General features: G+C 38.5%; 1 protein-coding gene across 5 annotated transcripts in view; it reads left to right on the forward strand.

The window, feature by feature from the left end:
- LOC113814319 (uncharacterized) overlaps positions 1–13,070 on the forward strand; it is a 16,888-nt gene extending 3,818 nt beyond the window's left edge. Inside the window, exons 1-5 of one of the 5 annotated variants that reach the window (XM_027366367.2) lie at positions 3,051–3,184; positions 6,074–6,198; positions 7,635–7,733; positions 8,865–8,982; positions 9,915–13,070. In XM_027366367.2, the coding sequence (XP_027222168.2) occupies positions 9,939–12,908 (2,970 nt within the window). In that variant the 5' untranslated portion in view covers positions 3,051–3,184; positions 6,074–6,198; positions 7,635–7,733; positions 8,865–8,982; positions 9,915–9,938 and the 3' untranslated portion in view covers positions 12,909–13,070. Of the gene's footprint in view, positions 1–3,050; positions 3,185–6,073; positions 6,217–7,634; positions 7,734–8,864; positions 8,983–9,914 lie in introns of those variants that run through there. The other 4 variants (XM_070115658.1, XM_070115659.1, XM_070115657.1 and 1 more) reach the window with 4 other exon arrangements.
- Positions 13,071–13,871: the final 801 nt, after the last annotated feature.

Consider the following 13,871-nt stretch of genomic DNA (forward strand, 5'->3'; position numbering starts at 1 on the left):
ATGAATGTATTACTATAAATGAAAAATAAAAACAAAGTGTCAACATTGTTTTGTTCACACAGGAACGTAAGAGTTAACGGAAAGAGTGCGAGTGTGATAGAGCCTTTGATGTTTACATTGTTTCATGAAACTAAGGCGTTTTGCATGGAGCGAATGTGATGGCGTTAGACCTTGGTAGCGACCTTATTAATTTCCTTCATTCTATGTTGTGATGGATGTATACTTACAGTGCCTTTTCACCGTCGTATTGTAACAACTCCCACATTAAAACGACAGAAGGTAAAAAAAATGCATTTGATATCCTAAGTTTGATTTAAAACATGTGATATTTATCGCCTTCGTATTGTAACCAGTCAACCCCCACATTACAACGACAGAAGGTAAAAGAATGCATTTGATATCCAAAGTTTGATTTAAAACATGTGATATTTATTAAACATCTGAGATGTTATTAAAAAAAAAAAACAAAAAAAAAACAGGAGTTTGTTGAAAAACAAACTATATATATGTGTGTGTGTGTATAATCCGTTGATGGCAGTGCAAGTCAAAAGAATTATGCATATATAAGCCATAATCATTAACTTTATTTTATCAACATGAGAACAGCATTTGTATGTATGTCTACTTTACATGTATTTTCTCCACAAAAAAGTACTACTTATACAATTCTCCATCGTGTGTGCAATTAATTTACTAAATATACCAGAAAAATGAAAAGATACGTAATAAATGGACACTTATTGTATTAAAGTGAATAAAGAATACAAGGTGTGACGCTACTATAATGGTGATTTTCCTTTGTTGCAGGATTAAGGAAAATTCACACCAGAGATACACGATAAAGAGTATTTATGGCTTAGTATGCGTGGAGAATTGATGTAATCTCCTGTAGTACCAAACCAACTACATGGAAATAATTAGGCAAAACTTCCATGATAATTAATAACATTCCTTTTATGTGTGACTTATAATGTAGAGGACATTTCCTTAATACAATTCACATCAAATATACTTTTTGTCCAAAGGAATATGATCTTGAATGAATATTTATCCGATAGGCATATGGAATGAGCGAAAGCAAAGAATAATTTATAACATAACGGTGCAAAATGATATTGTTTTTCACAATTACTACAAGAGACTAAAACATTTATTGTCATTAAATTGGAGATCTGAAACTTTTGAAATTGAACTTTTTATTATTAACACTATTAATTATCATTTACTTTACCACAGAGCCTTAGATATGCTATATAATTTATTTGTATTGGTAATCAGTCCATTAAAACATTTTTTTTATACTGAATTTCATATAGAAAATTAAACTTCCAATTGTTTTTTGTTTAACTTCAGGTATTTTAATCAAACTTCAGATGTTTCAAGGTAAACTAAAGTTTTATTAGTATGAAGTTCAGTTTATTTGACTTGAGGATGAAACCGTACTTATTTTTACAGAGAAAAGAAAAAATGATTTATAATGCATGAAGGTGCATCTTGAGACCCCCCCCCCCACAGACAGATAAACAAAAATGGGCTTAAAAAGTGCTAGTGTAATAGGTCCTTCTGGCTGAATTTGATTTACCAAAAAAAAAAAAAAAAAAAAAAAAAATGATGGTGACTATAGCAGGATAGTTTGATTTGAAGATTATTTCAGCGTCATGTGCTGTATTATATATATATATATATATATATATATATATATATATATATATATATATATATATTATATATATATATATTGTATATATATTGTATATATATATTGTATATATATATATATATATATATATATATATATATATATATATATATATGATTATTTCATTTATTTTCTTGTCATTATTACTTATTTATGTATTTATTATTTTTTCACGCTAAATACTTCTTTCTCTGCCGCTCACTCTTTTTTATCAAGATTAGACGCACAAAGACACAGGTGCGTGTGAACAGTCAAAGGGACCTTGCTTTAAATGTCTGTCTCGGGTCACTCTAGGTCATGTGACCTCACTGTCCCATCACTCTAGATTCTGACACACATACACACACACACACACACACACACACACACACACAGACACACACAGACACACACACAGACACACACACACACACACACACCACTTTTATTGAACGCTCTTCCATCCTAGATGTATTTATTGATATCTCAATGAGTTTTTTTTTCCTAAAGCGTTTTTATTATTTATTTATAAAGCTTTGCTGACGCATTTTTAAAGATTCTTTTGTCAGCATAACAGGCAGTAACTCAAGTCGGTATTGACAATCAAATTGTATGAAGAACATCCTTGACTTTCATTTTGACTTAAAAGGGATACTTGTTGCTAAGTAGTATTTTTATGCGATGTACAAATCCTTCCCTTGGACCCTCCACACAAAAGGTGAATCCGCAGACATCTGGGAGAGAACCGAGAATGGCATTTCTTAAACACTGCACACAAATATATATGTGTGTGTGTGTACGTGTGCGTGCGTGTGTGTGTGTGTGTGTGTGTGTGTATGTGTGTGTGTGTGTGTGTGTGTGTGTGTGTGTGTGTGTGTGTGTGTGTGTGTAAATTGCGTCACTGAAAACATAACGGTATCTAACAAGGTAAAATCTAGAGCATAAACACGATTTTGGGAGGACTACGCCAATATGGTATAGTTAACACATGGAACTCATGTGGGCGCACGCCATGGGGCATGTTGGCAGTTACATGGTTGTTTTAGAGACAACAGTTTCAAAAGAGAAATATTTATGCGTGCGCTCGCGTGTGTATGCATGTGAAATCTTGTTTCAAGGTTACCAGTGTGACAGCGTCAAAGGTGCAATGCAATAACGATAGTTCATAATATGTCATGTTACTAAGCTATACGTGCCTCGTCATGAGCATAGCAAATACAAATTTTCCTGCTGACAGTACTAAGACAAAGGTAAGGTAAGGGGCGGGGACTCGTCGGTGGTCACGTGGCAGTGACTAGCCAATCGCAGGTCAGAAAAAGGCTCACCCAGCTGCTCCGGTATTTGTCTCGCGGCTCTGACACGCGCGCTCGTCAGTGTGGTCCTGACTCGTGTGGCGTGAGGAGTGATAGTTCTTGCTCTCCCTTAGGGTTGTATGAAAAAGTGTTTTAGAACGTTATCGAGAAATAAAAAGTGGTCGTACAGCGGTAGTGATTACTCATGAAAAAAGTAAGTTTTCGTATTTTAGAATGTTATCGTTATTTTTTTCATATACACCATTGCCTCCCACTCCGTCCCTTTCTTTCCCTCCTCGCACTCCTCCTCCATGGGTATATCAATCAAATTACATAAATAAAACAATGCTAAACAAACCGGTACGCTAATCACGAAGGCTTTATTACTCCTGTTCAGAATAATCCAATGAAAGTTTCTCACTCTTTGTTAACCCCACTTAACGGTCACTACAATGAGTCCCTACTCGCGTTATTACGGGAGAAAGGGAGAAAGTTGTATGGGCAAACAAGGGATAGATTTACCTGAAAATTATTGAGGTCATCAGGGTCTTCCTCCTTGGTTGTCCCGTTTCTCGTCTGCTTCGACCTTCCCCTCTGCTGGTCAGGTTAACATTACGCGGGTTAGTTACAGGTTTACTTGGGATTGCTTGTTTGGTCGTTTGGCAATTAAGATTGGCAAATGATGGTAGGTCGTCGTCTATTACTTTTTTCATATTTGTCCATAGTGCGCTAGAAAACGTTGGTGGCAGTCAATAGCGGTGACCGTTCACTACACTCTCTCCTCCTGTGTATAGTAGGAAGGACAGGAATAACCTGGCATGACAGTTCCACCATGTATAGTAGGAATGACTGGAATAACCTGACATGACAGGTTATTCCTGTTATTCCTTCGTCAAGGTCATATCTCGCGCTTGTGATTGTCGAGAAAATCTACGGTTACTTCACGGCATTTTTTTTACGTCGGAGGATCGCCAACGTGGCCAAGCTAGACCGTTTTTAAGTGAATGAATCAACAAATCACCTCTCTCTCTCTCTCTCTCTCTCTCTCTCTCTCTCTCTCTATATATATATATATATATATATATATATATATATATATATATATATATATAGAGAGAGAGAGAGAGAGAGAGAGAGAGAGAGAGAGAGAGAGAGAGAAATTTATGTCAACAGGAAATGAAAAGGCCTCCGGCATGTTCGTGTGTTTTCTTATTCTTCCTTTCGCTGTTCCTACTGCAGAGTGTGTGTGTGTGTGTGTGTGTGTGTGTGTGTGTGTGTGTGTGTGTGTGTGTGTGTGTGTGTGTGTGTGTGTGTGTGTGTGTGTGTGTGTGTGTGTGTTTGTACTGTGTTTGTGTGTGTGTGTGTGTGTTGATGCAGCACGTTAGAGACGATAAAGGAGCGGCAGACAGTTTATTGGCGAGAGACAGTCGAGTTTTGCCCGTGGAAGGAAGAAGGTTATGTCTGTCTGTCTCGTAGAAGGCTGTATCACTTCACAGGGTACGTCTTTCACACAGGGTAAAGCAAGGAGGCAAGACACGTCTCTCACACAGGGTAAAGCAAGGTGGCAAGACACGTCTCTCACACAGGGTAAAACAAGGAGGCAAGACACGTCTCTCACACAGGGTAAAGCAAGAATGTGAGACCATACGAGGCAATTTTGAAGCGAAAGACACGCCCAAACATTCGAGATGGCGTGAGGTCTAGCGATTATGTTTCTACCACCCTTTCCTGGTGTGGCTAATTACATATGTGGAGATACGTGAAGGTTCATAATGGATACATGTGAGTTGATATTGAATGTGTAGTACTGAATGTGCAATATGTAATTTGTGTATGGATATGGTCGATAGGAAAAGATGTGGAAGGTTAAGGGTATAAGAATGTTGTGGCTCCCTATTCCACAACATTTCCTTAAATTCACTTCAGTATCGAAGCACTATGTTAGATTAATAAATGTTAGTGTTATCAATAATTGTAGTCTAACTTAGAATAATTTATCAATGGATTTTATAATGACAATGCTAATGCTATTCATCTGTGCATTACAAGAATTGAGTTAAATCTTGTAAAAAAAATAATAAATTGATAATTATCAATGTAATTTAACATACCTACAATATCAAAGATTATACGGACTAAAATAGACCAGACAGTATTAGGGTTCTTGACACGTTACGTACAACTACAGTTATGACTCACTGTTATGACTCACAGTCACGAACTTGCTAAAAACAAAACCAACATTCAAAGAAACGTTACATCTTTATGACTCAAATATTATAAAACAAAATAACAATCATATAAATAATTAATTATTTGATATCTCACAAGTTAAAATAGATTAATTCGATATCACATAAAAGAATAGTGATAAGAGAAGCAAATAAAAGTAATAACAAAATAGTCAAGCTCAGTGTTACTATCTTCCATTTCTAGTTCCTGTCCATTATCTTCCATCACTTATGAGAGAGAGAGAGAGAAAGAGAGCGAGAGACAGAGAGAGAGAAAGAGAGCGAGAGACAGAGAGAGAGAGGGGGGGCGAGGGTGACAGTATTTTACCTCACCTTAAAATCATTGCATCTAACATCATCGTAAATCTTCATAAAATCCGACCTAACCATTTTTTTTCTCCCCCCCCTCTCTCTCTCTTCTCTCTTCTCTCTCTCTCTCTCTCTCTCTCTCTCTCTCTCTCTCTCTCTCTCTCTCTCTCTCTCTCTCTCTCTCTCTCTCTCTCTCTCTCTCTCTCTCTCAATAGTTACCTTCTCCCCCACCTCTCTCTCTCTCTCTCTCTCTGTCTCTCTCTCTCTCTCTCTCTCTCTCTCTTTCTCTCTCTCTCTCTCTCTCTCTCTCTCTCTCTCTCTCTCTCCCTCCCTCTCCCTCCCTCTCCCTACTTGCCACCCGCCTTAATTTCTTGTTCCCAGACTGTAATTCCCTTTCTTTCGCTTCTGTTGGTACCCTACGTGGTACCACTTCGAGTCTCAGGGCGCCTCTTTTTCTTTTGTTTTTCTTCTTTTTCTTTTCTTTTTCTTCTTTTTCTTTTTTCATATTTTTCTTTGTTTTTTTTTTTCTCTTTCTTTATTTCAATTTTGGCGTCTCGTACCAGGTGGTTTCGCTCGTTATTTGTGGTATCCGGTTCCGCCTCGTGTAGTTCGCGTGGTGAAGACTAACCCTTCGAGTGACTGCAGGAATATGGCTGCAGCTGTTGTCATTTACCAAGGGAACGTGGAGGTAATAATAACACTTGCGGTGAGAATTTTTAGCAATGGGTGGCGAGTTTTACAGTGTGTGAGAGTGTGAATGTGTGAGCCTTATTATCATCATTATCATCATTATCATCATCATCATCATCATCATCATCATCATCATCGTTGCCCGTATTTTTACCCTGATCACTGTTATTATCATCATTATCATTATTATTACAATTACTGTTATTACTACTGCTGCTGCTGCTAACACTACTACAACTACTACTACTACTACTATAACTGCTGCTGCTACCGTTACTGCTGTTATTATTGTTATTATCATCATCATCATCAATCATCATCATCATCATCATCATCATCATAATTACTACTACTACTACTACTGCTGTTGTTATTCTTGTGACTATCATCATTATTATTATTGCTATTTTTTTGTTATTACGGCTATTAGCATTATCATCATTATCATTTTTAAGTGTTAATAATAATAATAAAAAGGATAAAAGTGATAATAACGATAATGATAGAAATAATAGTAATAATAATAATGATAATTCATTATAATGTCAATAGTAAATATAATGATTATGAAAGTTATAATTATTGTTATTGTTATAATCATTATAATTAGTCTCCTTAATTTATACGACCTGTTTTTGTCCCTTAACTTAGTTCTACTGATTTATTATTCTTAATTTACGGTTATTGTTTTTACCGTTGTATTATCATCATCATCATTGTCATTGTCATTGCCATTGTCATCATTATTTTGTTTTTTGTTTTATATTATCTTACCTTATTTCATTTTCTTTTCTATTTTGCTTTGTTTTGTTTCATTTTAATGTTTTGTTTCGTTTTCTTTTCTTTTCATTTCGTTTCATTGTATATATTTATTTTTTTACATCCGTCAAGGCAATGGGGTCACTGATGCAATAAAGATATTGGCACTTGAAGAATTAAATGAAAATCACCTCTTTCTTAACTACACTGGTGACGTCCGTAATGATGATAATGTATTTCCAATACAGTAGGGGTAATTGATGCAATCATAAAAAAAATATATATATTCTGGTTCTGGATCACTACCAAAATTTAATGGCATATAAGTTAGGTTAAGGTAGACTTTTGGTAAAATATGCATAAAAATCTGTTGGTAAGTTTTGAAACAAACAAACAAGCTAACCAACACTGCCGGTAAAATATGCCTAAAAATCTGTTGGTAACTTTTTGAAACAAAGAAACAAGCTAATCAACACTGCCGGTAAAATATGCATAAAAATCTGTTGGTAAGTTTTTGAAACAAACAAACAAGCTAACTAACACTACCAGTAAAATATGCAATATCTTGGTAACTTTTCGAAACAAAGAAACAAGCTTATCAACGCTACCAAAATCATAACCCCCTTTGGCTTACATAACAACCTTGTAGAAGTTAACACGGGACCATTCTTGCAGAACGTGCGTTTGGGTCGACCTCTGCCGTTCCAGCTCATTATGAAACGACTTGACTACACGACCACATTTTCTACACCCCTGGCCTTCGTTCTCTCTATGGTAATTTGTAGTTTTTGTTGTGATATTATGTGATTTTTAGTTGTTATTGTTAGGGTTGTGGTAGTTCGTGGTTAGTGTTAAATTTGTAACTTTTGTTGTGATATTTTGTGATTTTTAGTTGTTATTGTTAGGGTTGTGTTAGTTCGTGGTTTTTGTTAATTTTGTAGTTTTTGTTGTGATATTTTGTGATTTTTAGTTGTTTTTGTTGGTATTGTGGTTCCTTGTTATTGTTAATTTTGTAACTTTTGTTGTGATATTTTGTTGTTATTGTTAGTATTGTGGTAGTTCGTGGTTCCTGGTTATTGTCTTAGTTTTGGTGATTAGTAATGAGTGAGTCTATCTAGGATGATAATATGAGTGATGTGTCTCCCTCATCCCTCTCTGTCTGTCTGTTTCTTACTGTCTGTCTTTCTGCGAGCGACAGACGGACAGCCTATAGCTCTCTGTCCGGATTGAATCTCTGTCTGCCAGCTGTTTCTCTCTCCCGTCAATAAACTTGCTATAAGTTAGTAAATGTGCCGTCACACTAGCACTTTTTCCGTCAATTTTTTGACAATTATCTGAAAATTTGTCAATTTTTGAGCGAATTGTTGATTCTCCTGTCAGACGATAATGATCGTTTCCGTCTGAAAGCCTTTCCGTCAACTTTTTTCAGCCAAGCAAAGTCAAATCAAGCGCTATATTCGAGAATGTTTGTATTTGTGTTAAATAAAATTGTCAAAAAAATTGACGGAAAAGTGCTAGTGTGACACGGCCTTTAATAAGACGTCTATTGACTCTTCACCGCTACCTAAGTTTGCAAATTCTTGCCAGGAGCGACTTCTTTGCACACGGCCCCTACCTCAGGCCCCGTTTACAGTGGTCGCAGTAGTGGGATCTAATGCTTTATTACATCTATTTATGCTGAAAGATACACGAGAGGAAACTGCATAATAACTTGATTGCATGTCAAATCTACAACTATTATCTTATTAAGTAAAATCATAATAATAGCAAACCCCAAATATATATATATATATATATATATATATATATATATATATATATATATATATATATATGACAAAATTATAATAATGATAAGTAACAAATAAAACATAGTTTGATGTATTAAAAACTTTTTTTTTCCAGATGACAAACTTCGAAGGTGTCCTCTGATGGCGACGCAACACACTACAGGTTAAATGGAACTTCCTAGCCCTTTGCGTTCCAGCATCCCGTGACAGGCCCTATCTTTGTTCAAAAAAGGGTAAGGACAAGTGATTTATATTTGTGTGTGTGTGTGTTCGTGCGTGTGCTTGTGTGTGTGTGTGTGTGTGTGTGTGTGTGTGTGTGTGTGTGTGTGTGTGTGTGTTTGTGTGTGCGCGTAATTATTTCGTGTATGCATTTTTAGGCATATATTCTTTGTTTGTGTGTGTGTGTGCGTAATTATTTCATATATGTTTTTCTATGCATATTTTCTTTCTTTCCTGTGTATACTACCTACAACCAATGATTTTCACTCACTCGACGCACAGACACACACAGATTCACACGCACTCCCACATAGAATGATTTCTAAGCGCGAATTTTGAATTTAGGGGAAAGATGAAAAATAAAAATACTTGTTGGTTAATGTGATATTGGGATTTTGAGTTTGCTTTGTCTGTGTTATATGATGAGTAAAAAAAATTCGTATCTATGATTAATGAATTGAAAACATTTTATCACTTTTTTTGATTGATAGCACGATCTCCTTTTTTTTGGATATGGTTAGGTTTTAAGTTAATTGAGCATCTATTTGTTCTTTTCTTGTTACTTCATATATCAATGTACACCTATATCAGTATAATTTTATGCTGTCCGATTATAAATATACACTTATATGTACATTTTTTTAGATTTATTTTTTCATACCATGTTTGACCATTCTTTAGATGAAATGAATGATATTCTTGAATAAATTGATATAAAGATTTAAAGTGTTTGAGCAGTGAAAAGATGTTACATCGAATTGATAAGTAATCAGACTTCAAGCTAGTTGTAACACACACACACACACACACACACACACACACACACACACACACACACACACACACACACACACACACACACACACACACACACCCAGAGGAACATCAACCGTGCAGTAGCGTACGGAACGGCGATGTGTTCCTGATGCGTTCTGTCCCCCCACAGGTGAACGTCACCCGGAGCGCCGCCATGTTCCCCCGCCAGCCGCCCCCGGTGCAGTGGGCCCCCAGGGATTATGCGGCTTATAGTGCCACGGCGCTGAGGCCGAGGGGCGCCCCGGCCTTGGCATCCGGTCAGGGGAACCAGTGGATCGCCCCCAGCCGCCCTCCCTTCCCGCCCCAGCAGCAGTTTGGTGGAAGCCCCCAGGTACCACCACGTCCGACGGGGTACCCTGTGGCGCACGTGTCGCCTGGTGCGCCACAGGGGAGGTATGGTACATCACTGGTATCAGCGGAAGGCAATTCAGACGTCCAGTTCCTTGGGTATAAACGGCCCCAGCCTGCAGGTACCAGTATGCAACCAGTCACGGGAAATAAAGTACAAGAAGAAATCAGGGAGTTTATGGAAGTGATGCAACAGCATAGATACAAAATGCAAGCTCCGCACCATTCCCAGGTCGATCAAATAGATTTCCAAAACCGGAATAGCGCTTACTTCCAAGAAATGAGACGAAAACTCATGCAATACCAGAGTCGACTGAATTCTGCAGTGAATCCCCAACACAGCCCCGGCCTTCCTTGCAACCAGTCCAATAAGAATGCCCAGTACGATCCGAATCAATCCAGAGCCTCGAGTGCCTCTCCGGAAAGTGCCTCCGTCGAAGTGAATTTCGCAGATTCCAGACTTTCCTTCAAAATCCCAGTTCTAAGGAGAGACCCCAGATCCGCTTACAGCAGCTCAAGGGCTCTTAGAAATTCCGTATCAAACATCGAATCGCCCTCTTGCGTGGAGTCCATAACAAGTTCCCAGACAATTAAGACGTCGCCAGTAACTTCACCAGACCCTTTGTATAACATGCAGAATTGGAGTGCGCAAAATGCTGCCAGTGTTCATCCTACTCGCCCGGACAGCAACCCTTATCAGCAGCCCCCAGAAAGTACTCGACTGACCCACGAGAATAACGAGCCGGTGACTAACTTAGGCTCTCCCCAAGCCACTAATGCTCACTTCCAAAACCAAGCCGTAGGAGATCCAACGGTTTCTTCTACTATAAGAAGCCCTGTTTCGCTTGAGCCCGAAGAACCTCCCACGACCAGCGAACAAACTGCCCTAACAGAAAATGCCGTTGACGCAAGAAGACCCAGCGATCCCGTACCCAGCGATCCCACGCCAAAGGCCAACGTGTTCAAACCTCCAAGGCGAATGTTTTCCAGGAAAGGGAAGTGCCTGTCCGGCCTCTTTCGAAAGACCCCACAAGGTTTCCCACATATCTCGTTCGATTTCGAAGTGAACTGCTTTTTGTGCAATAGAATGGCGGCAGGAAACAACGTGTACGAGCACATGTTTTTCGGGAACTTGAAATGCATAGAGTGTGGTCATGTAGTGAGGTCGTGCGAAGACTTCAAGATTGTCAGACACAGCAATGTGGAGTGTGGTGCCAGTAAAAGAAAACACAGACTTGCCTCTTGGGCTGATTGTCCTGTGGAATTCTTAGTGTATAGTTTGGAACAATCTTTAGTGAGTAATAGAACAGAGGACTGTGCTCCTCCGTCAACTTCTGACATTACAGATGAACTGGAGAACTACATGAAAAAGCTGTCACTACTTCGGTTTTACAAGCCATGGAAATCTGCATTCAGGAAATGCTCCGAATATGTAAAAAGTATGAATAAGCCAGAAGATGCACAGGAAGCGATCAATAGGGAAGTGGTGGCCAGTGTTATTCCTGGAGATACAGAGGAAGAAACCAACTTGGAAGAGGCGACCAGTGGTATTCTAAGGGACACACGGGAAGAAATTAATAGGGAAGAGGGTAACAACGTTATCCTAGGTGATACACAGGAGGAAATTAATAACGAAGAGGTTACTCTAGGGACTACACAGGAAGAGATTAATAAGGAAGAAGTTAATAAGTTTACTCTAGGGGCTACACAGGAGGAAATTCATATGGAAGAGGATAATAGTGTTACTGTAGGGGCTACACAGGAGATTTATAAGGAAGAAGTTAATGATTTTACTCTAGGGGCTACACAGGAGGAAATTCATATGGAAGAGGATAGTAGTGTTACTCTAGGGGCTACACAGGAGATTTATAAGGAAGAAGTTAATGATTTTACTCTAGGGGCTACACAGGAGGAAATTCATATGGAAGAGGATAAGAGTGTTACTCTAGGGGCTACACAGGAAGAAATTCATATGGAAGATGTTTTCCCAAGAGAGACACAGGAAGAAGCCAACAGTGAAGTAAACAATGATATTCGAAAGAACTCACATGAGGAAATCAGAGGGCGAGAGACAAGCAGGGACGCGAGTGGATCCACGTTCTATGATCTCATTAGCAGTCAGAGCGAAAGACAAGAAGAACCGCAGGTGGAAGGAATAAGCATCAACGAAGCACTGGAACAGTATCAGGAACACTCTCAGCCATTGACAGACGGCACTGTAACTAGAGGTGCCAAGCAAATACTACGAGAGAAGACATTGAATCTCCAGATGTTCGAAAGCGATTTGTATAGTGAAAAAGACGCTCACGATAACGATGCCTCAGAAGTCTCCAATGAGCAATTTGAAGATGGTGGTGATAACGCTAGTACTTACACTCAGGAACCAGTAGCAGACACACCGCAACAACGCACTTTATGGGAACCTAATAGTGACGACACCTTCGCAAGCATGGTTGAGGAGCCTGAAATGTGCGAATTCTCCGCGAGTATTTCAGAAAATCAAGAATATGAAAGGAGCTTCGGACTTTCAAAGAGACTTTCGACAAGTTCCCCAGAGCCAGAGGAGAACCAAGTAGTGTATCACTATCCCAGTGAAAAAGCCCCTGAGGAGTGTCCTATGTGTTACTACACTCTCTGTGCCACAATGTTTACACTGAACACGACTAACTTCAGATTGTCCACCGAATGTCCTGACTGCTGTTTGAAAATTTGTATTGTGTACAAAGATTCTGCGAAAAGATCAAAGAAGCCAAAAAGGCTTAAACATTGTCTGTGATTTTTTTCATGTTATAGACTAAGGATTTCATACAAGCACAACTGTGATACGTTTGTAACATCAGGAAATTTACTATATTTTTGTAAAGCATTTTGTACGAGACTACTTATTTGCTCACTTTTTGTGATTGTTATATATGTAAATAAAAAGTTATGAGTGTTATTAACTCGTATTCATTTTCCATAGATGACTATTCGTACGTCAGTTCCATTATAAGGTCATACATATAAGACATCATTACAAACACATTTTTTGAGTGAACGCTTATACATACATATGTGCAAATGCATTTATGTATGCGGTTTTAAATTGCACATACATAATGTGAGGTCAACCCCCACCTTCCCTCCACCCTAGACCTCGCCTTATCCTCTTTACCCTAGTTTCCCTTAGTCTCCCCTACACCTCCCTTTTGTTTTCGTCTCCCCTTTCATCTGAATTCTTTCCACCCGTATCTTTTCGTACCCCCCCCCCCCCTTCCTTCCTTCCTCTCTTCCTCCCTCCCTCTTCTCTCTCTGTCCTTTGCCCTTCTCTGAAACCTCTACTCCAGGAGTGGCCAGTCAGTCGATCGACTGGTCAACCAAAAGCCTGTTTTAAGTCGATCACACAACTATACCTGTTAATAATACGTCCCTCAGAAGTTGTCATGCAAATAGCTGCAATAGCATGTCCAGGTACTCATGATACTTGGATTATTATACTTCCCTTTTCTTTCTGGGAATAAGTTATATATACATTTATAATGATGTCACACTGTTACAGTTACATTTATGAAATATGTCTGAATCTGAGGTTGGTTGATAGCATCAGGGTCACTGTAGAAAAAGTAGATCTCACAAAAGGTCGGCCACTCTACTTCGTTCACTATCTTTCGTCTCTTCTCCCGACTCTCTCGTTTTCTCTTCCTTCTTCGTTCACTCCTCTCGTTTGCTTTCATTTATCCTCGTTTCCCCCTTTCTCTTT

This window comes from Penaeus vannamei, chromosome 37, assembly GCF_042767895.1.
Source record: "Penaeus vannamei isolate JL-2024 chromosome 37, ASM4276789v1, whole genome shotgun sequence".
NCBI classification, from domain to species: Eukaryota; Metazoa; Arthropoda; class Malacostraca; order Decapoda; family Penaeidae; genus Penaeus; species Penaeus vannamei.